The sequence below is a fragment of the Cyprinus carpio genome, chromosome B8 (assembly GCF_018340385.1).
Source record: "Cyprinus carpio isolate SPL01 chromosome B8, ASM1834038v1, whole genome shotgun sequence".
NCBI lineage: Eukaryota > Metazoa > Chordata > Actinopteri > Cypriniformes > Cyprinidae > Cyprinus > Cyprinus carpio.
Genome location: NC_056604.1, coordinates 19,396,862 through 19,424,330, shown reverse-complemented (window position 1 = coordinate 19,424,330; position 27,469 = coordinate 19,396,862). Strand labels below are relative to the sequence as shown.

General features: G+C 37.6%; 2 protein-coding genes across 2 annotated transcripts; both read left to right on the top strand.

Moving 5' to 3' along the window:
- The first annotated feature begins 4,220 nt into the window (after positions 1–4,220).
- On the top strand, positions 4,221–6,142 carry LOC109101138 (myosin regulatory light chain 2, atrial isoform-like). Its single transcript, XM_042730018.1, has 7 exons — positions 4,221–4,371; positions 4,672–4,773; positions 5,214–5,289; positions 5,391–5,495; positions 5,610–5,688; positions 5,767–5,815; positions 6,014–6,142. Exons 1-7 carry the CDS (start codon positions 4,369–4,371, stop codon positions 6,116–6,118), a joined length of 519 nt encoding a protein of 172 aa, XP_042585952.1. The 5' UTR covers positions 4,221–4,368; the 3' UTR covers positions 6,119–6,142.
- A 5,892-nt stretch (positions 6,143–12,034) lies between these two features.
- Positions 12,035–26,198, top strand: LOC109052893 (TBC1 domain family member 10A-like). Its single transcript, XM_042730017.1, has 9 exons — positions 12,035–12,910; positions 16,047–16,146; positions 20,298–20,405; positions 20,629–20,735; positions 22,627–22,741; positions 22,857–22,922; positions 23,525–23,714; positions 23,796–23,950; positions 25,059–26,198. The coding sequence occupies exons 1-9, from the start codon at positions 12,726–12,728 to the stop codon at positions 25,803–25,805; spliced, it is 1,773 nt and encodes a 590-aa protein (XP_042585951.1). The 5' UTR covers positions 12,035–12,725; the 3' UTR covers positions 25,806–26,198.
- The last annotated feature ends 1,271 nt before the right edge of the window (positions 26,199–27,469 follow it).

The window sequence follows — 27,469 nt, the reverse complement described above, 5'->3', positions numbered from 1 at the left end:
CATAAACTGTCATTCAACTTATCCAACCTTTTTCATGGTCAATTGTGGATATTCCAATAGTCAGTCACGCCGGATGGTCCTCTGTGTGGTCCATTTTCAATCATCCAAGACGTGTCCCAAAACCAAAATCCAAATATTTTTGTAGCTTAAATTTGTTTTCATTCCAGTTCACTCAGAAAGTTTCCAATACCTTGTCCAGCGTGAGAGATGTTCCAACAAATGATGCTCGACCAGCATACAGCTGTCTGACAATAATTAGCTTTTTACTTTTAACTTTTGGTTTTGTGATTCTTTGAAACATTAATACTAAAAGGTTTCATTCATAATTTTCTCCCTTCCTGACTCCCTGTAACTAAGGCAACAAAAGGACTGTTTCCTCCTATTTTTTGTAGAAAAATACCCACACCTGTCTCTTTCTACGCCAATTCAGACTGCAGGCTGCTTCTTGTTGCTGTGGCAAACTCGTCACCTTGGATATCTGTGAAGACCACACACTACTGATATGGAAAATACTTAGCTTGCCCTTGGTTAAGTGCCCAAAGGGAAATTGTTAAATGAGGCTAAATTACTTAGGAAAACATTGGAGGAGTATGAGTCTTGTTTGGTGAAAATGAGTGACAGTCTATGTGTTGGTTTAACTCTAACCTTCATAGACAGTAGGACAGTTCATATTGTAATATGGAATTACAGAGAAATTCTTGTGGTGCAATACTATATCGGCCAATGATAATAAAACAAAAGATGAGATGTCATATTTAAAGCTTAACTGTGGGCCAAGTTAAAAATGCTCATGTGACGATACAAAGCCTCCTGGTGATTGCCTTTTATAGCCAAGAACAAAGGATTCATAGTTCACTGCTGCAACTTCTTATCAAATCAACTTTTAAAGATAATACAGATACTGAAAGAAATAATCTCTCCCTTATACAAGGCCTGGGCACTGTGACAGCTGTGCTCGTCCTGCCCTATTTATGTACCCTAGATGGCAGTTCTGTATCATAGCATTAAGTATGTAAATTACAACTAAACAGTAAATTACAATGACGGTGCCTATACTCTGACTGTACTGAATCATTACCAAACTCATGTAAACATCAAGTTTTTTTCATCAAGGCTGTTTAAAAAATGGTTGTCGGCAAATACTTTACCTAGATAGCAAGCAACTATTAAATCACAGGAAAATCAGTGCTGATGTGTCAATGCTAATCGCATTGAATTAATGTTACAAAGTGATATTGGTTCAATATCACTTTTGCACCCTGATGCTGAAACAATGAAAATTTCAACAATATGATCAATGGTAATGTCACTGAATCTACATTACTAAATGATGTTGTTTCATCATCACTTTTTTGGCCTAATTTAATGCGGAAACTATGTTGAAAATTTAACAAAACAATGGTAATTGTCACTGAATCAGCGGTACACTGTTGTTGATTTTACATCACTGCAGCTGAATCAACCAATTCCAACAATAACAGCAAAAATCAATGCTAATGTCACTGAATCAATATTATACTATGATGTTGATTCTACATCACTGCTGTTGATTCAATGCTGAAATTAACATAATAATAATAATAATATATATATATATATATATATATATATATATATATATATATATATATATATATATATATATATAATATATATATATATATATATATATATAAAATCATTTTTAGTATTTAAGAACAGTTTAACAATCAGCGATAAAAGGAACTTTCTTAGAAAAGTACAAATGGGACAAAACATCATTTGTTTCGAGAGTCTGAAGTCACGCACCGTGGTTCAGTGGTTCAAGCTGTAAAAATCTGGCTTACATCAGACTTCTGCCTCTTTTCCTTTCAGTTCTCTGAAATGAGAAAAAGAAAGAATGATTATTAAAAGAAAATCAATTCAGCTGTTTATGGTCAGATACAGGAATATTAACAATATAACTGACTTTTTCAGTTTGCTCAATAACACAAAATTAGAACTATGGATTTAGCATCATTGAAGTCTTTTTATTTAATCTATATCAACATCAGTATCCCTTACAGTTTCTAATATTTGTAAATGGAAGCACATTGACAGGGGTGTACAGTCTCACTCTTAAAGGCACTTTCCAGTCAAATTTATCTCCAGGTTAAATTAAACACAACTGAAGCAGCCAATGTGGGTCTTCAGGATCTGTGGAAACTTCCAGGCTTTTGTGTTGAGGCTGAACTCTGCATGAATCTCAGCTCATTTTAAACCACATAGCTTTTAAGTGACAAGGGTTCCCAGTTTACCCTGTAGAATAACAGAGCTTACGTGTTTTCAGTGACAATTTCTTTTAAACTGCCGGTTCAACTTATGTAGACCTTCTTAAATCTCTTTAATTGTCACAAAATAGCCATGTTTCACTCTCTCATAAACACAAGATTTAGTTTTCTTTGATTCTGGATCAGCAGGAACGAGCTAAACCGAAGATCAGTTTTATGATATTTAATACTCATTCAGGAAAATGAATGATTACCTGATGAAGCCGTAATCAGGGAACAAGAGATAAGGGAGGGTTTTTTATCATATAATACGGTGTGATGTTATGTTGTGTAATATAAATATATGTATAATCAGACATGTGCCACGTATCAAGTGCACAATTATACAAGACATACCTAATACACTTCTGGAAGGTTTATTCAAACACTTTAATAACCTTTATTTACTATCATTGGCAAATGACTCTAATAATAATGTATAATCTGAGAAAATTACAATGTTTTCAGACCTTAGATGCATTTAAACCTGTTGTAGGGCACTCCAACACAATATTAGAATTGTGAACACTTTAAAATACCATATGACCTGCTCTTTAAGAACAGTTTTATTTATTTTCTTAGAAAAGTAAAAGTGGGACAAAACATGATTTTTAAACCTTTCAAATCAATGCATTTAATTACAGTCACTAATAATACAAATTGCAAAACACACACACACACACAAACATACAAAATAAATCAGTAAAAGTGGAGAACAGAGAAATAATAGGATAAAGTCATATGCATGCTATTGGTCAGGCAGTTAAACAAACAAGGCTGTATGATACATGAGAAAGAATTATTAGACTACTGAGTGTACAATCTGAGAACAATCCGGGTGTTTTATTTGATTTAGATGACTTGCTAAAATCCTGAAGGTCCATCCCTAAACCCACACCGAAATCTGCCCCGGTACAGATTAGAGCAAATCAGATAAAGCTTTTGAAAATGCCCAGCTGTTTGAGGAACAGCTACTAGCATTCTGCATGGATAAGTACTTGAGTAATCTAGTGAAAATTGGCTCAAAATGTACTCACCCTCAGGCCGTCCAAGATGTTTATGAGGTTGTTTCTTCATCGGAACAAATTTGGAGAAATTGAGCATTACATCACTCATCAATGGATCCTCTGCAGTGAATAAGCTGATCAAAACATCAAAATAATCCAAAAAAGAAATTCACATGACCCCAATCCATCAGTTAACATCTTGTGAAGTGAAAAGCATGTTTGTAAAAAAAATAAAATAAACCATCAAGATATTTTAACTTTAAATTTTAACATTGCTTCTGCCAGTCCTTAATAGCACTTCCTTTTTTTCTTTCATATTTATTCCACTGTCACGTGTCTTATGTATTTAAAGGTGAAAACACTTTCTGTGTGAATGACCCTAAGAAACTGCTATATATACAGTACACAAGTGAGCTGTCCAAAGTATTCAAATTGAATTTTGAATCGTTGCTAACCCGTTTGACCCATTCATAAAATGAACTGACTCAAAAGAGTGATTCATTTTTAAGTTGGGTTTAGCTCTTAAAAATGACTCCACATGCACAATGCTGTCACACGGTCTATTTTCTTCACACACATACCCAATTCAACACAATCCAAGCAAACCCAAAATAAACAGTCACAAGGACTGTGCGTGTAACTCAAGGACACTATGTTGATACGCGAGCTCTGTAATTCTTCAGGTCATGAGCTGCCCTAATTTTGACATGTAACATTTGTACTGCCACCCAGACTTACGTAAACTCACATATAACCTCAAGCCTTCACTTCCCTCTTTCTTATTCACTTTCTCATTTTCATTGCATCCATTCAGTATTTTCATCTCTTAAAAAGTTCCCCATTTACTCTCCCCTTCCTATTCAGTCACTTTATCTCATCTTCCACCCCACTGGAATCTGAGCACTTGGGCAGTTATCAGGGCTCCTGTATTTAGGAGGCTCTGGGTGCCCATGTAGGGGACTAACAGAAGCACTGCAGACTTTTATAGAGAAATGAGTGATAAGAGTCCTCATACTTAAAGACTGCATTAGCAACACCACTGACCCAGGAGCACAAACACAGAGACAGTCAACATGGTGAGTGAACACAGCTACTTTTTATGATGACAATTAATGTGAAATGTAATATAATGGATTTATAATAGTGCAACTAGAAGCACTATACACTTTTTTTTTAAAGTAATTCTTCTATTAAGACTGATGGATAATACAGGCATAAATATAATATAAAAAAAATCTTAAATATTTTCTCAAACCGTTACATTGATCTTTAAAAAAAAGTAATTTTAAAGAGCCTAAATATGTATATTTATTGCTGTGGATTAAACACTCTACCCTGTGCTTTTAATTATTATTTTTCTTTTATTTTTCTTACAGGCTAGTAAGAAAGCTGCAGCTAAGAGGGGTAAAACTGCTCAAAGGGGCTCCTCCAATGTCTTCTCCATGTTTGAGCAATCACAAATACAGGAGTTTAAAGAGGTCAGTCTTTATATTATCTGAAAACCAAATCTGAAAAAAAAAATAATAATAATAAATAATATATATATATATATATATATAATTACCACAATCCTAATTAATAACAAATTAGAACATACAGTATATGCACTCAAAGCGATTTACTGTATAGTCTACTTTATAGCAAATCACATATGCTTTTTTGATTGTTTATTTCAAAATGTAAACTATTTTACTGTCCAGCTGTAATCTGATAAATGTGACTATAAAGCATGAAGATCTTAGGGAATTCTAAACATTAACATCATGATTTTCTGTAAAGCTGCTCTGAAACAATGTGTATTGTGCAAAACACTACAAATAAAATTTACTTGATTTTATAACAAAAATCACATATAGACACCAGCAGCAGTGACAGGCTGGATTGCTTAAATATAATAACTATTTAATGCTTTTTACAGGCATTCGGCTGCATAGATCAGAACCGGGATGGAATTATAAACAAAGCTGATCTGAAGGAAACGTATGGACAACTAGGTATATAAAATGCATTGGAGAGTTTCAGAATACTTTCATTATACATCTGAAACATCAGAAGCAGACAGCTTTTTAGATAAGCATTGACTGTGTTTGCGCAGGAAAGCTGAATGTGAGTGATGAAGAGCTGGAGTCTATGTTAGCAGAGGGAAAAGGGCCCATCAACTTTACTGTCTTCCTCACTCTCTTCGGAGAAAAGCTCAATGGTATTTAAACTGAACTTTCAAGATTCTAAGGCCTTGATGAATAAGAAACAAGTCTATAAAGGACTTGAATGGAGGATTTATTATAAGTTGTGCAATATTCCTATCTCCAAACAGGCACAGATCCTGAAGAAACCATTCTTGCTGCTTTTAAACTGTTTGACCCAAATGCTACAGGAGTTGTCAATAAGGATGAGTAAGTGTGTAAAACAGATCAAAAAACGTTACTGTATTTTTAAGAACAACTGACGGATTTGGTGTCGTTTTGTTTCAGGTTCAGGAGGCTGCTAATGAACCAAGCGGATAAATTCACAGCGGAAGAGGTTAATATTTGCATTTATAAATACTAATTGCATTTAAAAAACATAAAATGCATTAAAAATCAATAGATGCAGATAATATTTCCCATCTTTCACAAACAATGGGATTTTGAAAGCCTATATTATCAGGTGCCGTGATAAGGATGTGCACTTTTTACAGAATCACTTGTTCTAATGATGTTCTAATCAACTTTCTTTCAGGTTGACCAGGCTTTTGCAGTGGCCCCAATAGATGTGGCTGGGAATATTGATTATAAATCACTTTGCTACATTATCACGCATGGTGATGAAAAGGAAGAGTCTTGAATAAAGGCAAATCTTTCATTTGAACTTCTTCATTCTGCAATTTTTGTTCTGGTAGTGCTAGATATAATAAAAGCGAGGAGTAATACAAATCTATTGCTTGCTGTCACATGTAATTGTACTGTTAGGAGCAGTGCACTACAAGACAAAGCAGTTTTATAAGTTTTTAACCAAAAAATATTGCATGATATGAAGGCTAGCTCATTTATTTCAGTTTTATAAAATTACATTTCCATTATATTATATGCAGAATACATATTATACTGAGCATAACTAACTGAAAATTAGAGAAGACCATAAAGATAGGATATTTGCCCACTTGTAAATTCTGTCTGTAATTTGAAGACTATAAATTCAGTCTTTCCTAATTGTAAGTTGCTTTAGATAAAGGTGTCTGCAAAATGACTAAATGTAAATGTCATTGCTGCCCTCCACAGACAGTTTGTTAAACTGCATTTAGTAACTGGAACTTTGTGGGCCCTTGAATTCTTGGACCGCAAGTGGGACATTTTCTCAAACCTCTAATAAACTTTATACACAGTTGCTATGCTTTAATTTTTTCAAATGTAGATGAAATAATGCATTATGTATAAGAGGGGGAAAAAATTGTTTTAAATATGATACACTCAACCTTTTCAGAAATTGTCAAGAGATATCAGTATGACTTTCTTACTTCTGTTGAAAACTAACAAAGATTCTTATTTTTTCTGTGAATGTTATTCAAAATATCAATGTTTGTGTTCAGAAAGAAATACATACAAGCTTGGACTACCTCTTTAAATGTCTCTGAAGATTCATTGTTCAAAAGAGTGGCCACAGTGTAAAAAAAAAGAAAAAAAAAAAAGATTGATTACACTTTATTTTAAGGACCCATTCTTACTAGCTGCTTATTAGCATGTGTATTATTAGCATTTTGGCTGTTTATTAGTACTTATTAGGCATATTAATGTCTTATTCTGTATGATCATATTCTACATCCATTAACCCGACCCAATACTTAACCTGTAACGACAAATAGGACGGAAGCAATAGCAAGTGCAAATGAAGTTTAATGAACCAAGTTCACACAGAACATCAGAGAATAAGCAGAAGGTCACACAATGAATATTGGGCAGTAGAATCTCTTGCGGCCAGGGATCAGGTCCGGAACCCAGACAGCAGGAGAGCGGGACGCAGGGACGGAGGTGTTACCCCTTCTAAGGCCGTCTTGACCTTCGATTCGACCTCCCATATGAGTGTGGAAATAACTACTTTCTCGGGTAAAATGAAAGTGAAAGTGAAAGTGACGTGACATTCAGCCAAGTATGGTGACCCATACTCAGAATTTGTGCTCTGCATTTAACCCATCCGAAGTGCACACACACAGAGCAGTGAACACACACACACACTGTGAACACACACCCGGAGCAGTGGGCAGCCATTTTTTTATGCTGCGGCGCCTGGGGAGCAGTTGGGGGTTCAGTGCCTTGCTCAAGGGCACCTAAGTCATGGTATTGAGGGTGGAGAGAGCGCTGTACATTCACACCCCCCACCCACAATTCCTGCCGGCCCGAGACTCGAACTCACAACCCTTCGATTGGGAGTCCGACTCTCTAACCATTAGGCCACGACTTCCCAAAAATGCACTCTGGAGTAACCGGGTGTTCGGATGGATCAAAAATACAAGATAAGGAATCGGGTTTGATGTTCTTGGAACCCGGGCGGCATGAGAGAAAATTAGAAACGTCCGAAAAAAAAAGTGCCCACCAAGCCTGCCTGGAGTTGAGTCTTTTATCAGATCTAATATATTTGAGGTTCTTATGGTCGGTCCAAACGATAAAAGGTACCCCTGTCTCTTCTAACCAATGACGCCATTCCTCCAATGCTAACTTGACGGCCAACAATTCTCTGTTACCAATGTCATAGTTACGTTCGGCAGGTGATAGAAGATTGGGAAAAAAAACGTGCAAGGATTCATCTTGTCGTCTGAGGAAGCACGTTGGGAAAGAACTGCACCTACCCCCACCTCTGACGCGTCGACCTCCACCACGAACTGACGTGTGGGATCAGGGGTGACTAAATGGGAGCCGAAACGAAGCGGATCTTTAGGTTGGTAAATACAGCCTTGGCTGTATCGGACCACCTGAACGTAGTTCTGGGGGAGGTCAAAACGGTCAGAGGTGCGGCTAGTTGGCTGAAGTTGCAAATGAAACACCGATAGAAATTGCCGAATCCCAGAAACCGCTGTAGGGCCTTAAGGGAATCTGGACTTGGCCAATCTATCACAGCCTTAACCTTGTCAGGATCCATACGCACTCCCTCAGAAGAGACTATGTAACCTAGAAAAGAAACAGACTGTGCATGAAAAACATTTCTCCGCCTTGACAAAAAGCCCATTCTCTAGTAACCTCTGAAGCACTCGTCTGATGTGTTGAACGTGTTCCTGGAGATACGAAGAAAAAAAAATCAATATGTCATCCAGTTAAACATATGAACTGATCTACCATGTCTCTCAACACGTCATTCACGAGTGCCTGGAAAACTGCTGGGGAGTTGGAAAGACCGAATGGCATAACCAAATATTCAAAATGCCCCCTGGGGGTGTTGAACGCAGTTTTTCCATTCATCCCCCTTCCTGATGCGAACCAAATGATAAGCATTACGTAAATCCAATTTTGTGAAAATGGATGCTCCTTGCTACCTCTCGAAGGCTGAAGACATCAATGGCAAAGGATACGTATTCTTCACCGTGATGTTGTTCAGCTCTCAGTAATCAATACAAGGTCGCAGAGAACCATCCTTTTTACCAACAAAAAGAACCCCGCCCCCGCAGGAGAAGAGAAAGATCAGATGAACCCCATTGCTAGAGAATCAGAAATATATTACTCCATGGCCTCCCTCTCAGGGTTAGAAAGAGAGTAAAGTTTGCCTTTAGACAGAGACTTACCTGGTAATAACTCTATAGCAGTGGTTCTCAACTCCAGTCCTCGGGACCCACTGCTCTGCACATTTTGTTTGTCTCCCTTATTTATCGCACCTGATTCAGATCATCAGCTCATTAGGAGAGAGATCCATGAACTGAACTGAGTGTGTCAGATTCAGAAACTTTCAAAATGTGCAGAGCAGTGGGTCCCGAGGCCTGGAGTTGAGAACCACTGCTCTATAGCACAGTCATAGGGACGTACAGAGGGAGAGAAGCAGCACGAGACTTACTGAACACTTCCTTCAGGTCCAGGTACTCCGCAGGCACGTTTGACAGAACCGCTGCCTTCTCCTGAAACAGAGAACCAGACACAGACGAACAAGCAGACACCAGACATGACTCGTGACAACGTTCGCTCCACATGGCTATGGAGTTGGAACCCCGATCCACCCGAGGATTATGCTTTACTAGCCAAGGATGGCCTAAAACAATGGGTAAAACAGGGGAGTCCAGGAGAAGAAAGGGAACAGTCTCGATGTGATTGCTGGAGGTGATGAGGGTTATAGGACCAGTAGTAAGTGTGATGTTGGGGAGTTCATGACCATTTAGAGCCTTAACAGAGATCTGATGGGGAAGAGGCGTGACGGGAAGTTTTAACTGGTGCGCAAGAAGTCCATAAAATTACCCTCAGCTCCGGAGTCCAGAAGAGCCTGACAGGGGTAGGTGTCATTGGCCCATCTCAGTCTCACCGGAAGGAGAGTAGACGATGAGGACTTCCCAGCAGAGATCCCACCCGATAGTAGCCCCAACCTTACTACCGGGCAAGAGTGTAAAAAATGTCCAGAGCCACAGTAAAGGCAGAGTCCACGAGACCTCCTCACTGATGCCTCGAACTCTGGAGCTTGTTGCTCCAGCCAACCAATGCGGGCATCAACCCGTAGAGCCAAGTCAGTTAGTCCATTGACTCTAGGAGGTAAATCCAACATATAAATCTCTCTTTGAACACGGTTGGCCAGCCCATGCAGGAACATATCCCACTGCGCCTCCTCGTTCCATTTGGACTCTGCCGCCAGCGTGCGGAATTCGATGAAGTAGTCCGCCACGGAACAGTCACCCTGTTTAAGATCCACTAGTCTTCTGGCAGCCTCCTTGCTGGCTATCGATCGGTCGATCACCCTCCTTATTTCGGCGACAAGTGCATGGAACGAGGCACAGCATTGGTCCCAGTTCTCCCACACCGCCGTTCCCCACAAGGCTGCCCATCCCGTGAGTAGCGTGAGAATGAAGGCAACTTTAGACTTTTGAGCTCGGACACCTGCATCACAAGTGCTTGAACTGCACATCCGGTGTTGGTAATGGTCTCCTGCTGCTGATCCATCCGGGAGACGCTGTGATTGATGATATCCACCAGCAAGGTTGAGCTTGCTGCTTCCATAGTTATGGTCAGATTGTTCTGTAGACAGGGCACTAAATAGGAACTGAAAATGGATTGCAGCTGCGGCTGGTGAACAATCAGTGGTCACGTCCACATGAAACAATCAGTGCAAACGAGACACACACATCAACCCACCCACATAAGATCAAAATGAGACAGCGGTTCTACCAACCGTGACACAACCTTACTAACTAATAAGCAGCAAATTATGAGTTTATTGAGGAAAAGCTCTTATAAAACAGACGGTGAATATGTGTTCCCTAATCTAAAATGTTACCAAGACTATTTTAGTTTCACAAGAAAATACTGTTTCAGTCATTCTAAATTTTATACAAATTTTCACGTTTCATTAATTGTGGTACTTACTGTTTCTTTGTAATTAATTGTGAAATTTATTAGCAATTTATTTTAAACAACTGTTTCTACACCATTTTATTCAGTGCATTTGTAAAACAGTCTGCTAGAATGTGTATAACTGCCAGTATTAGATATGTATGTCCACTATTTTTACTGCTACCATGGCGTTATTGATATATAATAGCCATTTTATACAATGAAAGTGAGTGCTTACCATATTTATAGACTGGCTGTCTTTTTGGCTGTTTACATATAGGAATTAACATTAAAATAAAGTCAGATAAAGAGTTTCTTTCTTCTGCTGAAGAACACATTTGTGAATAATGATGATTGAAAAAAAGAAAAATCTATGGAACAACCAAGAAAGAAAATGTGACCCTGGACCTCAAATTAAAATAATAATAATAATAATAATAATTAGGATATAAACTAAAGATAATGTTCCCTGAAGATATTTTGTAAATTTCCTACCGTAAATATATCAAAACTTAATTTTTGATATGCATTGCTTAGCACTTTGATTGATTTTCTCAATATTTTGATGTTTTATTTATTTATTTATTTATTTTGCACCCTCAGATTCCAGATTTTCAAATAGCTGCAACTCGGCCAAATATTGTCCTTTCCCGGGTGCCGCAGCATAAATGGCTGCCCACTGCTCTGGGTGTGTGTTCATGGTGTGTGTGTGTTCATTGCTGTGTGTGTGCACTTTGGATGGGTTAAATGCAGAGCATTAATTCTGAGTATGGGTCACCATACTTAGCTGTAAGTCACGTCACTTTCACTTTTCACTTTTTATCCTAACAAACATACATCAATGGAAAGCTTATTTATTCGGCTTTCATATGATGTATAAATCTCAATCTCATTAATAATAATAATAATATTAATAATAATAATAATAATAATAATAATAATAATAATAATAATAATAATAATAATAAAAACCTTATGACTGCTTTTGTGTTCCAGGATCACAAATCATACAGCTTTAATCACATAAATATTAAATTATTCAAATTAAACCTCGAGAATCGGCCCAAATTCATTCCTTAGAAATATGTGCTAATAACCTGTGAATTCCACCGATAAGCTACTGTTAAATATTGTAGAAACTTAATTTGCTGTAAAGTTGCTTTGCAACGATTTGTATCGTAAAAGGCGCTATACAAATAAACTTGAATTGAATCGAATTTAATTCCGGAAGTGACACAGACGCGCATGTGCACTTGTGCAGAACTGTCAAACGCAACAGAGAAAGACTGGAAACTTTGCGCTTATGTCATCATCACCATCATCACCACCCTAACACTAAAACACGGCTCGACTGATGTGTCAATTACTTTATTATTTAGCGTTCAACCATGGGACCTCGACTTAAATTACGGAAACAACACTGCTGGTGCATCTCGACTGGGAATATAATCGGGTTTCCTCCTCAAACCTCTGCGTGCTGAATGAAAACAGTCCGCCGAAGCCGTTGCTGACTAACCGTGGACTGGAAAAATGTGATTCAGGAAATCAGGCGTAGTTTCGCTCGTCCGGTTGTTTACACATTTTTCGGACGTTTCTGCTCAAGTAAAGTACATTTTCAGAGATCGTTGTTTGTTTAATTGTGGGTCGGATAGTGACACGTTGCGCGCTAAGCTAATTTAGCATTTAACTCGGGTGATTTAAACGCACAATAATCCGTTTAGAAGACGCTGTAGCTTTAAAAGACGCACAAATCCTACGCAGCGTTACAAAACACGGGAAATAAAGTTACAGTGAACCTGATTGTTTTACTAAAGTAGCTTTGGCCGGCCTGTTTTGGGATCAAGCATCTCCTTAATTTCACGTTTTCTCTTGGGATGTTTAATGACGGGTGCAGGCGATGACCTTCAGTGAATAAATCGGGTGTGTGTTAGTGGAGGATCATGATGGCTCAGCAGGAGAATGGACGTCGGTCGTCCGAGGACACTATGAGTGTGATGACTCTGGGCAGTCAGTTTGACGAGGAGAGCTCTTTCGGATCGGACTCTGAGATCAACGGCTTCACCAGCTCGAGACAAACTGACAAGTATGGATTCATCGGAGGAACCCAGCAGTACTCAACCCAATCGTAAGTGCACTGGATGGCAAGGCTGTTCTGTGGATCCCGTCAGATCCTGTTTGTGTTGCTTGATTTTGGGAGAGCGATGTCACGTGATGAAGCGTGGAACGGAAAATACTGCATGTTTGGACTTTAATGGGTGTGTGTGAGTAGTAGGGAAGCTTTTGAAAGCAGCATAGTTAAGATTCTTGACACTTAAACAGAGGCATTCAGAAGTTAAGAATCCGTGTTAATGAATAACTGTTGCTCAGCCTATTTGATCCCATACTTTATGTATGTGTTATATATATTTAGCAGGCTTATTATTCAATATGTAGCCCAATGGAAATAAATAAATAACGACTTCTCTACAAAAAGTTAGTTGAGGTATACTTTATTCCAGGTAGAGGATGTAGCCTTTGAGTTAAACCATTTGAATGTAGTATTAATAATAATAATATACACTAGCAGTCAAAAGTTTGGAATCATTAAAGATTTGTTTTTTGTTATGCTTACAAAAGATGCATTTATTTGAACCAAAATAGTAAAAACAGTAATAAATTGATACAATTAAAAAAAAAAAGTCTATATTAACTGTCTGTTTGTGTGTGTATTGTCAATTATTCATTCTACAGTTATCATTACAAAAGAACAGTTTGTAAAGTAACTGTTTTCTATGTTAATATCTATGTTCTATTTTGTGTGTGTGAAAAATATGAAGTATTACATTTTAAAATATAGCAAATGATTATAATTCTATTTAAAATTTATTTATATACAGTAAAAACGAAATGTTGTGAATTACACAAATATTTAATATCGGTTTTCTGTTGTATGTAATATACTTATATGCTGTATACAGCTCGTGTCATGTGACTGTTGACACCAGCCATGAGAAATGTTCACATGATATTAGTAAGTGAACAGTAATTGTGCGTAATACATTCCTACACCCTTTTTGCAAAGCAGCACAATTCCTCCCTTTTAAAATAAATAAATGGGGGGCTTGATGGCTGGTCAAACTAAAGCAAACAAAATCAAAACATAGCATGCAACCAAGTATCTCAAACTCACAGAGATTAACTAGTCTGCTTTCAGAGTTTACGAATCTGTTTTATAAAGCTAACTCGTTGAACCAGTTTTGACGGATGCATTAAACTGACAGATTTATTTTCATTGGAAATGGGCTTAAAAACCTGAATGTTAGTTTTCATTGATGTGGTTTGAATGGGGTGTCAGGGCGTTTCATCCTCGCTTGCTCTGCAGTTGCAGACCTGTTAAAGCTTCCTGTCTTTTATCAGCGAGACATCTGCCCCAGATTGATGTCTTAAATAAAGACACCGAGGTCTACAGAGAAGAACACATTCATGTTGTTTACAGATACACCTGGATTTAGGATTGTCACTGCTCCATTGTGAAGAATTAACGGTTTGACACAGTAGCCTGAGATGGCAGCAGGCCTGGCTATTCGTTGTGAATTGTTAAAGAGCATGGAATAGTTGAGTAAGTGATAGTTGTCCCTCTGTACTGAGTGTACAGCCGCTTTCCGTTTCCTGTGGTTTATGGCAGTGCTGGTGCCCTGAGGTTACACTGTCTCTGCCAACTACTGGAGAGAGAGAGAGAGAGCGGCCCCAAACCTAACTCACAAGAAAACGGTTCTAGGTCCCTCAGTTTTTGGTCAAAATTGCTCTGGAAAATCAAAAGGAAGTAAAACTTGCAAGTTATAACTCGATAGGAAAAATAGTTAAAGAAACATTGCTTTCAGATCAAATTTCTAGTGGTTAGGGTCGGTATCTAAGTAAAAGGGAAGCTAGCTGGTGGTTGGTTTGCTGGCAAACTGATATTTAAATGTCTCGGCCACAAGCTAAATGGTTCAAATTTTAATAGAGGAAACACAAAAGGGAAAGATAACAGGCCTGTTCATCTCCATTGTACTCTTAGGCAAAGTAGTTCACCACAGGTCGAACCCAGGGAGATTCTCCATGGATGAAAGTGTCTGGTCATCTACTGGATGGCTGTCTACATTTGTCATGAAATTGTTTCCGATTATTCTGCCCTAAAATTTCAGATAATTAAGATTTTTTCAACTACTATTTATTTTTTTCTCTCATTAGCACAAGGCTGCATTTATTTGATTGCAGTACTGTGAAATTTTATTAAAATTGAAAATAAATATTTTCTATTTTAGTATGTTGTAATTTATTATTATTATCTGTGATGCAAACCTAATTTTTAGCATCAATACTCCAGTCTTCAGTGTCACACGATCCTTCGAAAATATAATGATTATTACATTCTTATCAATATTAAAAACAGATGTGCTGCTTAATGGTTCTGTTTATATTTGAAAGTAATTTTTGTAACATTATAATTGTCTTTACTCTCATTTTTGATTAATTGTATGGTTAATTTTTAAACAATAGTACTTTCTTTCCAAAACAATAAAATAAATACATAAATACAAAATTTTTACTGGCCCCGAACATTTGACTGGTAGTTTGTGAAAAACATTTCATGGTTTATGCCTCTCTTATTGACTCAAATGCAGAAGGTATGAATGGGTAATTCATATAGGAGCTCATATTAGACATGATTTCCGTGCATTGCTTATGCAAGTTACAGTAAATTATACCATATAAAAATAAGTTAACTTAAAAAAAACTTAGCAGCAGCTCTTTTTGTGATATTTATGAATTTATATGAAGGACTTAAATCATGTGATGAGTGACATGTTTATGTCATTGTCAGCTATTTCAGTTGTTGGTTTAGTGGCTATAGTTCTTCCTGCGAATAGCTCAGTCTTTTTTGATGTAGTATGTTTTTATAGTTCTATGGTTGACCTAAAATGAAGTCACAGTTTTGTCATGATTTACTCCCTCTCATATCCAACCCCTTATGACTTCATTTCTGTCTTTCATGGAACACAAAAGAAGAAGTTAAGCAGAATGTTTACACAGCTATTTTACATGCAGTAATATTAAAGAACAGAAGTATTATTAATGAAGTCTATTTGTATTCAATTTAATTCAAATTTAATTTGCAGTTCTGCATATTTCATCTTGCCATGTTATAGTTGGTTATGAGAACTGTGAGAACTAATAACATTTGCCATCTTCTTTGATAAGCAAAAATTAGAGTTCTTATTCTTTCTTTCTCTCTTGCACAGGGCTCAAGAAGTGCCTCTGCAAGTGTTAAGGCACAGGGAAGTCAAATGGTTGGATATGTTGAACCACTGGGACAGATGGATCAGTAAAAGGTTCAAGAAGGTAGGAGCTACGATCAGAGTTCACTAGATTCTTCAGTTGTATTCTTTTCCACTGCATGTTCCCAGGAACTGATCGATGATGTAAGATGTTTGCCAATGCCTTGCATGTAAGCATGAGAACTGAGAGAGGAGGCATAGATACATCTAACTGTGAAAACATGAGGAAATCATTTCCATATATCAGGGCTTGGGGCTTTAAATTATGACTGTCATCTTCCTTCTCTTTTCTTCCCCTTCTCATTTTTCCTGTCATTGACTTGCTCAGACAGTGCCACTGCTGCTTGGATTTATTAAAATCCTCAGCAGAATGACACCATGACACAGTCGTTCCAACACAGCCCTGTCTGGACAAGACTAATATCGCATCAGCTCTCCTTATATGGTCTTCAGTGATGTGTGTATCTATTAGTCTGAGTGTTCACCTCTGTTTTTCTCTCAAGCTGTGTAAAGCTTTCACTGGGAGTGAGACGTCTTCAGGTAAAGACAACAGAAGAGTTTTGCTAAAGGATTTCTTAACAGTCTTTGTTGGCCTTTATGTTTGCATGCCTGTGTAACTGTGTGTGCTCGTCCTTGTGTCACACAGGGTTTGAAAGCAATAACACGCAATTCTAGGGTTGGGAACTGAGAGCCGGTTCTTACTGAAACCAGATGAATTTCATGACATTTTCATGGCAAATCCAGAATAATATTACTTTTTTGGTAAAATAATGAAGATTATGAAGAAATAGACAATTCTCAAATTCTATCTATCTGTCTATCTATCTGTCTGTCTGTCTGTCTACCTGTCTATTTATTTTTTTGCCATGATGTAAAATTACTCTTACTAAATATAAGATCCCATAGAAAATAAAAAAGAATGTAAGATATATCTCTACTGTTACAGATATTGGCTGATATAAGAGATTTTTTTATTCATATTGACACACATTAGATATTTAACTGCATTCTCATTTTCACCTATTTTTGCATTTACCTTTACTGTCATTTTTATGTTTGCTTAAAGCCACCCAAAGATAAAAATTACCCCATGATTTACTCACCCTCAAGCCATCCTAGGTGTATGACTTTCTTCTTTCAGAAGAATATTTAAGGCGTCACAACATGTTTTTTTTTTATTATTATTATTTTAATATGTTCCTTGAGGTTTACTTATAATGTTAATAAAGTTATTTATTTTTTTGCACAAAAAAAGTGGAAAAATTATTATTTTCAACCCTCATTCTGAAAGCTCTCTCAGAAACAGGATGTTTTTAAGGGGCAGGTCCTTTAAGGCTTCTCAGTAACCGGCCACTGTTAAGATTGGCTAACGTCATTGCAAAGCAAACAGTATTAACTCCCTCTCGCTGTTACATGTGAGTGTTTTGACACCATAATCAAAATAAAACGGTCATGACTCATTTCTAGAAAAAGCAATATGAAATCATTAAGTTATGGTTGATGCAGTCAGATCTAGTACTGCTTCATCTTTCAACAAATGTTTCAATGTACAAAGATGCGAATGAGTCGTAACGACAGACTCGAGCGTGTGGAATGTGTCAGAAAGCAAACGCGCATCTGTATACTGTATCTAGTGCAGACAAGATAACGGCAGTGATTGTAATTTCTATTACATAAATGTTTTTTACTAATGATGAGGACCTATTAAGTTATGAAACTTGCAGGATGTATTAAGTATACAAAGACCTCTTCTGTATCAAAAGATCAAGGGAAATTTGATTTCTCTTGTCATGACCCCTTTAAGTTACATATTAAATAATTGTCCTGGCTCTGCCTAGCTTCATAATGGCAGCGAATGGTGGTCGAGATTTTAAATCAAAATAAGGTGCATCAATCTATAATAAAAAGTGCTCCACATGGCTCAGGGGGGTTAATAAAGGCCTTCTGAGTTGAAAAGATATGGTTGTGTAACAAAAATATCCATATTTAAAACTAGAGGTCGACCGATATATCGGTCGGCTAATATATCGGGCCGATATTTGTCATTTTTTTAATATATCGGCATCAGCCGATATCCGTGTTTAGTAGCACCGATTTAAATTCAGGCACGTCGGCGGGCAGCCCCGTGTTATTGGTGCAGTGGAAAGTGCTGCTGCCTCATGTGAAGGACCCCAAGCCAAAACTTTTGGAAGATTCAACAACAGTCCTCGGAGATAAAGGTAGTCAGAGAATTTCACTCTGTAAATGGGGTGGAGAAGGTGGCAGCTCTCACAAACACTGCAGCGTAATTGAGGGCTACGTTACTCCGCCCTGCTCACAGACAGCACCGTGCTCGGAGAGACAGCTGTCCTGGAGCAGCCCAGAACGGTGAATGACATTTGTTCGGAAGCATGGTTTAATGCAGACAATAGCCAGGTTTCCATCCAACTCATTTGCATTTAGGGATGTCAGTATTTGATCATTTGCTTGATCGATCGTCATTTAAATTAACGATCAATTAATAACCTTAATGCTGCAAAATGCGTCTGCAGCAGTATTATTATTATGTGCAAAAGCCACTCGGAAAAAAAAAGCTTTCTCACCCGAATTAAAGGGGGTTTAGTCTAAATAAAATGCTAGTAATAGGACTGTAAAATGAATATGTGATTATGATCATTTGATAAAATGAAGGGAGCGCGCTGTACGTTTGAGATCATTTTACTTTGTTGACTGTTTCCCATCAAGGAGACCGCTGAATGCGCCTCTTTAAATGGTTTCGTGGTGCTTGTTGTTGTATTTTAAAACGCAATTGCAATGTTTTCAAATGACACTATAGTATTTAAAATAAAATTATCCCAAACGTAACTGTGGCGCTTGTGGCTGTGCTGCGCAGTCAGTGAACCACTTTTTTCACATTAAACATTTTATGCGAGTATTAATGACCAGTACTTTATTTGATCCTGTTCTGCAAAATGTTCGATTTTGAATTTTTGCATTCCGGTAGGCCTATTTGTTTTGTTTTTTTAATCCTGCATTTACAGTGCATTAGATCGTGACAGTGCATGTGTGCGTGCAGACGAGGACGAGCGAGCTCGGGTTTGGCTAGATGTATTTGGAGGTTATTGCTCACGTCTCGTTCTGCACATATCCAAATGTTTCCATATTCGCAATGTATCTGAATGTTAAACTATAATATTTTTAATTTTTTTAATGTAAACTAGATGGAAAAGATCATCCTCTTCACATGAGCAAAAACGTCCTTGGCGTAACAGCAGAGTGGACCGGTATACTACGGTCTATTTAAACTGACCTGTGTAACCTTTTATATGTTTGGTTGACTGTACTTTATTTTAATAATGAACAGACTTCAAGATATCGGCCCTAAAAATCGGCAGCACATATCGGCCATCGGCTGACCCTGACCTCTAAACATCGGCATCGGCTATAGAAAAACCCATATCGGTCGATCTCTATTTAAAACATTATAACACGTCGTACGCGCGTTCATGAAAGAGAAGCGTTCCAGCTCAGGTGAGAAGTGACGAACGTGGAAGCACATAGGAGAGAGCAAAACAAAACACCAGTCATGATTTAGAAGTTCAAAACAAGGATTTGTAGAGAAAAATGCCAGATGACTTATATATAAGCCAAGAGGAGACTGGTTTTCCTTTGCTGTAAACAGAAATTGGTTTTCATGACACTAGCATATTCTCACCAGAGCTTACAACAGTGCGCGGAATCTAGAGATTACAATTTATATATTTTAATGGATATTATTTTTACACAAATGCATCAATTACCTTCAGAAGGCCTTTATTAACCCTCCGGAGCCATGTGGAGCACTTTTTATGATGGATAGATGGATGACTTTTTTCATACTGTGCATCCTATAAGTAATGTAAAGGCAATAAGCAGAAAATCCATCTTTCTGTTGGTTCTTGCCTTTACTGGTCACATGTAACAACAAAACCAGTGCAGCCAGTGTTGTGTGACAAGAATCTTTAGGGAACCCGAATCATCACGTGGAATCAGAGCCAGCATAGTTGAAATGTTAAATCATAAAGTGGCTTTTGTGTAAAGGGAAACTGACATTTGGGTCAAATAACCATTTGAAAATGACGTCTTGGTTACCTGCCCAGTCTCAGCTTTGTGTAATCACAGTGAACGCATGCTAGTCCCTGCTTATCTGAATATTTCCACATCGGTGTGTGATGTTCAGACTTCTGTCACCCACAGGTGCGACTGCGATGTCAGAAAGGAATCCCGCCATCGTTGCGAGGCAGAGCTTGGCTCTACCTGTCAGGTGGAAAAGTGAAAAGAGAACAAAACAGCGGGAAGTTCAAGGTGAGTCAGATGTACACATGATTATATCTGATTTGAAGAGGCCACACTAGAGGTTGTTGGTAAGAGGTACATTTAGTCACACCCCCACTATTTATTTTTTATTTTTTATGTTTATACATGTGTTAAACCTATGCAGCATGAAATTAGGCTATGAAAATGCACAGATATAGGATGTTTAAGACTATGAATGAGATGAACCTGTGTTTCTGTCCTTGTTGAATAGGAGTTGAATAGCATGGATGGAGACCCTAAGTGGGTTGATGTGATAGAGAGAGATCTACACAGACAGTTCCCTTTCCATGAGATGTTTGTGTCCCGAGGAGGTCATGGGTTAGTCAACACAGTTTCATATACATACATTTGTATGTATATTTTGGTAACACTTAAGCAGGGCTCCAAACTGCGACTAAAATAAATATTAATTTGCTATTGACGTTTTTGCTGAGGTCGCCACTGGCGACTACCCGCCGAAAGCTCCTCAGGATTTAACCGCTAAAAAAGGTTTCTCAGGCGGATGATTTGCTTCATTCTAGCAGCGCCCCGTCTGTGATAAAACGAACTCTGGCCGAAGGTTAATTACACACAACTACACCGAGTGTGGACCTGCCGCGTGTGCAACAGCTTTCAGCCGAGATCGGCCCATAGTGAAAAAGCCGTCTGTCAGCCAGAAGTGTTTTGTGGAGTCGGCGTGGTTCTGGCCCATTATCTTCTCACCGATACCGAGACTGAACCGACAGAGACGCTTTTCAGCCAGAATCAGCCCAAATGTTATTGCTCTCTGGGTATATATTTACATGTTATATCTTAAACATTTGAATGTAATGCCTTTTTTCCTAATTGTTTTGCGATCAAATCCTTTGTTATGTTCACGTATTAAACTGAGACGATGCGCATTAAAGTTTTAGTGAAAAAAGAGAGTTTCAGACAGTCCTCATCTCTGCCGCACATCAGCGCTGACGCACACAGTCTGATAAACGCAGCTCCCGCTGTGCAGCGAGAGAGAAATGACGGAGACGTAAGAAGGGAAAGTGCAGAAAATACAGCGTCTATTTCGTGCACAACTTGAACAAACTAGAACAGGTAAAGGTGTCAGCTGTGTGGAGATTGGCAATATCGTTAACAATTATCGTTTATAATAATTACTAATATGGCTTCTTCTAAACAAGATCTTGGTCTGTGTTCGTTTAATGCGTGAACTTCATTATTTGAAGTGCAACTGCCGTCCACTAATCGCAAAAAGCTCTGTGCTTTTTCACTTTTTAATAAAAAGTACCAGCTTTTTATTTTTTTCCGAATTCATAACGAAAATTCAAACAATACAGTTATGGCGCTCCTTAATGGGGCAGGCCCGGTCGCTTTAGCGCCTCAGCTCAAGGGCAAGTGAACCCATTTAATCTTTCTCTTTACTAATATAGTACATAATGAACATGAATTAACATCAAAAGGTAGGCTATTTTATAAGAGAGCCTACAGTACAACTTACTGAAATGTCTCATGTAGGAGGAGCCCAAGCTACACTCAGTGGCCAAGTGATGCTTATGCTCCATGATATTGGTACAGATTCTGTGTAATGAACAATTCTTTCTGACTGTAGATTTCAAGCTGGAAAAGACATTTAGTTCCCACTTTAAGTGAACCTTAGTTCCCAGGTCATCTACAAGATGGATTAAAATGCTGATAAAGTCAAGAAAAGAAGAGACATAAACACATGACAGTATGATTGAAATGTTGAAATGTAAATAAATAAATAATAACAATCGTTAAATAAATAAAACACGTTTATTCTGTGGCACCTAAAAAATTATTTGGCACCTAAAAAATTATTTGGCTCCTAAGTTTTTTTCTTATAGGAGCCAATGGCTCCTTACTCGATTTTTTTGTTTGGAGCCCTGTTAAGTATAAGAACAAATTCTCATTATTAACTAGTTGCTTATTAGCATGCCTATTATATACATATTGGCTGTTTATTAGTAGTTATAAAGCACATATTCTGCATGACCATATTCTACATCCCTAATCCTACCCAATAAACTTAACAACTACTTAACCAACTATTAATAAGCAGAAAATTAGTAGTTTATTGAGGTAAAAGTAGTAGTTAATGATTTGTTACTGGCGAGAATTGGACCTTAAAATAAAATGTGGCCTATATTTTTGATGTATTTTATTTCTGTTTGTCTTTTAAATTATATTTCTTTTTTTGGTCTCTCTGTTTGAACAGGCAGCAGGACCTGTTCCGGGTGTTGAAGGCTTATACCCTGTACAGACCGGATGAGGGTTACTGCCAGGCTCAGGCTCCTATAGCAGCAGTGCTTCTGATGCACATGCCTGCTGAGGTAAAACACATTATAAAGTTGTTTGCAATGCATATTCTGGAGCAGCAACTGTAATGCTTAATTAATTAAGTAATGATTAAAATGATAAATTCTTTTTTGTTTTATTGGTATTCAGGATGCATTTTGGGGGCTGGTTCAGATTTGTGAGAAGTACCTCCCTGGATATTACAGCGCAGGCCTGGTAAGACCTCTAAATGTCACTTCCCGTATGAGAAATAAATGTTACTGCTTATCAAATCTAATCCAAAAAGGGGAAACAGGAAGTGCTTTGGAGAGCTAAAAGTTCATTATCTATTGGCTGGTGACATTAAGAAGGTCCTACATTTTACAACCATGTGATAAAACATTTGAATGATGAGACCAACTATTATGAACTTCACAGTTTTAGGTAATTGAAACCTTATCTGGGTTCCTCACGCACGTTCTGTTCTCAGGTTCATAGTTTGCATTCTATTCATAGCATTCATATCTGAGGTTCCCGTTTTCGATCTGCAAGCATTGAGTCATGTTTCCTGAGACAAAAAAATATGCTTTGGGTGCCAGTAAAATTGAAAACAAAGCTTCTTTTGTTTTTGTTCAAAGGTGATTTTAGTTTCACAAATGTAGGGTAGTAAATTAAATAGCTATGGGCAAAATTAATTTAGATCTAATCTATGATCCTTCATGCCTTTCTAATGTGAATGAGGAGTTGCTGCTTGTATAATCTGAAAAGAAGGGCACTGTTTCCTCCAAGACAGAGAAAAAAGCCCCACCGTCCTGATGCCAGTGTTGTTTGTGTTTTAGGAGGCCATACAGTTGGATGGAGAGATCTTAAATGCGTTATTAAAGCGCGTGAGCCCTCCAGCATATCGCCATCTTGAGAAACACAAGATAGAGCCCATCCTTTACATGACGGAGTGGTTCATGTGTGCATTTTCCAGAACTCTGCCCTGGTCGTCTGTGCTCAGAGTGTGGGACATGTTCCTGTGTGACGGTGAGATTCACTTACACATATTACCACACATGCAGCTTTGTCTTCTTCTTTCTGACTGTATGTTCTTTGCTGTTACAATAGGAGTGAAGATAATATTTCGTGTTGGCCTGGTGTTGCTGAAAAGCATGCTGGGATCTCGTGAGAAACTGAAGGCTGGTCTTGGTCAGTACGAGACTATGGAGATTCTCAGGGCCCTGGAGCCACAATACTTGCAGGAGGGCTTTCTCATACATCAGGTATCACATGCTCTCAATCTGTTGTACTGCATTTGAGGTTTGAGTAGATCTGATCTGATTTGATTTTTTTTTTTTTTTTTTTTTTTTTTAGTTTTCCTTTTTCTTTTTCTTTTTTTGCAAGTGATGTAGATAATAATTTAATACCTGAAGCAGGATGTGCAGAACCAGTATTTAGTAATTGTTTTATTAATGTTTGTTTTGCACATTAGTAACTAAATAATAATTACAATAAAACTTAAAATAATCACACATCATTTTTTTTTTAATTAAGCTTAAGGTTAGATTAATTGAATCATAAATACAGAAAGAAAAAAAATAGTGATTTTTAAAATAACTGTTTCCTGTTTGAATATATTTTTAATATACTTTATTCCTGTAATGGCAAAGCTGAATTTTTTTGCATCATTATTCCAGTTTTCAGTGTAACATGATCCTTTTAATACTGATCAAGAAACGTATTATTTTCAATGTTGAAAACAGTTGTGCTGCTTAATATTTTTGTGAAAATTGGAATTTGTGATACATTTTTTTTTTTCAGGATTTGTTGATGAGCATTTTTTTAAACCGAAATCTTTTGTAACATAAATGTATTTACTCACTTCTGATCAATTTAAGGCGTTCTAGCAGAATAAAAATATTAATTTATTTACAAACAACTTTGCATGAATATAATAAACCATGTTAAACTGAAGGTTTAGGTTTATTAACATAACCGTCACTACTAAATAATCAAATATTCATCCACATATAATGTGAAGATTTTACTCGAGGAGGTTTTTTTTAATCATAATAATAATTTAAAAAGCATAAATGTCTGAATTTCGTAATGTTATTAACATGAGCACTGCCTTAAATTACTTTAACTATGAACTCTGCTGGGTGCTATGCTTTAAAAACCCAATAGGTGGCACCATTTATTTGCATTACTGGTTATTAAATCGATAACTCATAATAAACAGGTTTTATTGTCATGTAGGAACTTTTACTTATTGATGTGTTTTATTTGCGTCATGTAGAAGTGTTAATGAGCATGATGTTGGTTTTGAGTTGTAGTGGTCAAAACAACAAGGATGATGACGATGATGAAGCTTATCTTCTGCACATGCAGGTATTAGAGCTGCCCATATCTTCTCGGGATGTGGAGCGAGAGCACCGCGTGCAGCTCAGGCGCTGGCGGAAAACTCACGGCGAGCTCAGCTACAAAGCCCCTCCCAGAATGCACGGCGCTCACGCCATCATGTCTGCCGAGCCACACACCCGCCAAGACCTCCGTCAGAAACCCACAATCATCGTCCAGTACCCCCTGCCCTCAGACACTAAATCCGAATTCGCTCGCGTCAAGAAGAGAAGCACTATCCGAAAAGCCCCCAATCCGAAAGTGGAAGTCACAAACCCGTATGCCATGCCAACAGACCCCAAACTAGCCTCTCTTAATAATCAAACACAAAAGACAGCTTCAAGCAATCAGTCCAACCATCCTCCTCCATCACTACAGCAATCCCACCTCACTACACCCGAAAACACACCCTCCTCTGATCCACAACCACCTCAACCGTCTCCAAATCTCTCTCGCACCCCACCACCTCCCCAACCCTCACCCAAACCCAACCCCGTACATCCGACTGAAATCCCTCCCTCCTCCAGCCCTGCAGTCACCGTCCAGCCACTCGCTCTGCCTAAAGACTCGAGCAACTCCAACAACTCCGCCCACCTGACAGATCCTCCACCCACTACAGACTCCACTCCGCTTCCTCCAGACGACACGCCTGTGAACGGCAGCTCGGTCGCTGATCCCAGAGTTCCTGGTTTACGTAACTCGAGTGAGAGTGTGGGTTCAGAAGACACGTACCTGTAGCTTTCCAGGTCAGCATTCAGGGAGAAAACAGTATTGGGAACCAGCATTATGCATGAGAACAAGATGGGAGGAAAAACTATGAATGTATTTTGATTTTCTTTGGGTGAGGTGACAAGAATCCTTGCAGTCAGTATCTTGCACCCATTAGAATATAAAAAGCTTAATGACAAGGATCAAATGACTTAACACTTTGGTGTCTATGCACACAAACCTCCTTTTTTCTCTGTGCTGGTCCATAATTGACTCTACAGTCTTTGTGTTACAGTGTTCAAAAAATCTGACTATTAGTTCTTCCATTATTCCTCAATCATAAGCAGAACAGACTTTATAATCAAATATGTTTGGCTAGTTATTGTGTTATTCGCTGCTTACCAATATAAGGTCACATTGCAAGAGTTGAGAATGTATGACTCTCCAATCTACCAGTCTTACATTTAGTTACAACTGCCATTATTATTAGTTGTTTTTTTGTTTGTTTGTTTTTTTTTTTTTTGTTTTTAATTTATATATTTTTTTTAATAAATTGTTATTTTGATGTTTTGAATTTATTTTTTTTACATGTTGTTTGATTCAAATGTGAGTGAAATTATAAAGTTTTTCAATGTTTCTTAGAAGCAGTTTAAGTGGTAGCATCCTTAAACTACTTTTTGGGGAAAAAAAAGTGCAAAAATGTTATCTTTAGGTGTATAAAAGCTTGACACTGGGGCAGTACCTTTGAAATGACAACTCTGTACCTTTAAGAGGTGCATATTAGTTCCTTTGAGAGCCATTTTGGTGTAAACAGTGGCAAGCTGTACAATTTGTTTAAAAAAAATTATATATATTTGAATTCTTTCTTCAGATTTTTGTAACTACATAGCTAAAAAAAAAAAAAAAAATTCTTGTGTGTTAACATTGGAGTCACAAACAGTAGATGTGATGTTGTAAAGATGTTGGAGTGTCTCTTTAACACATCTGATGTATTTATTTCCTTGCTAATATGAGAAACCGAGGTCTGTAAACCTGTTTCATCTCAAACCAGCAGGTGGCGCACGTTCCCTACAAATGATTCATTTAGTTTGAGCAAATGTCAGAGATGTTAACTTGTTACATTGGGAAGTTCTAGTTACTTATACAGTCATCATCTGTGAAAAGAGGTGTGTTACACAGCTAAAAGTGCTGTTTTTTTTTTCCTTTGGGTCACAGACGTGATTACATGTTATTGGGGGAGTCATTTTTATTTACGTTATCTTTTAATATCTGAAATATTCTAATCTGTCAGATTTTCAGATGCATTTTATAATTTGAGATTATGGGAGCACTTTTTTTTTTTTACTAATGCTTACAAATTAGCTTGGCAAAAACTTTGATTTGTATGTCTAATATATAATCAGTCCTTAACAACTGACTGTCGCCTATGTGTAGATTTTGTACAAATAAAAGCACTTATAATAAGATCTTGTGAAAGTGTTCTTGTGTTTTAAGCGCAGGATGAAGGGGCCGTTTCCCACTGGGTCACAGAACGTGTCTGTTTTCTGTGTCACTGCTGTGCTTCAATTACCGTAAGGAAAGCCATCAGAGTGGCTGGTGTAAGATGAAACCTTAATGCTCTGGGTCATCTGCGATGGCCTGTGCAAAGTAGCAAATTAGAGAGTGCCTTGCTTTTCCTCTGTCGGAGGTCTAAA

What these genes read in the sequence shown, in the direction of transcription:
- LOC109101138 (XM_042730018.1), top strand. An exon ending in GGAAACGTATGGACAACTAG is followed by an intron (nt 5,290 to 5,390) that starts GTATATAAAATG and finishes GTGTTTGCGCAG; the next exon opens with GAAAGCTGAATGTGAGTGAT. An exon ending in CTTCGGAGAAAAGCTCAATG is followed by an intron (nt 5,496 to 5,609) that starts GTATTTAAACTG and finishes ATCTCCAAACAG; the next exon opens with GCACAGATCCTGAAGAAACC.
- LOC109052893 (XM_042730017.1), top strand. Translation starts at nt 12,726, where the DNA reads ATGATGGCTCAGCAGGAGAATGGACGTCGGTCGTCCGAGGACACTATG. An exon ending in TCAGTAAAAGGTTCAAGAAG is followed by an intron (nt 16,147 to 20,297) that starts GTAGGAGCTACG and finishes TGTCACCCACAG; the next exon opens with GTGCGACTGCGATGTCAGAA. An exon ending in GATATTACAGCGCAGGCCTG is followed by an intron (nt 22,923 to 23,524) that starts GTAAGACCTCTA and finishes TTTGTGTTTTAG; the next exon opens with GAGGCCATACAGTTGGATGG.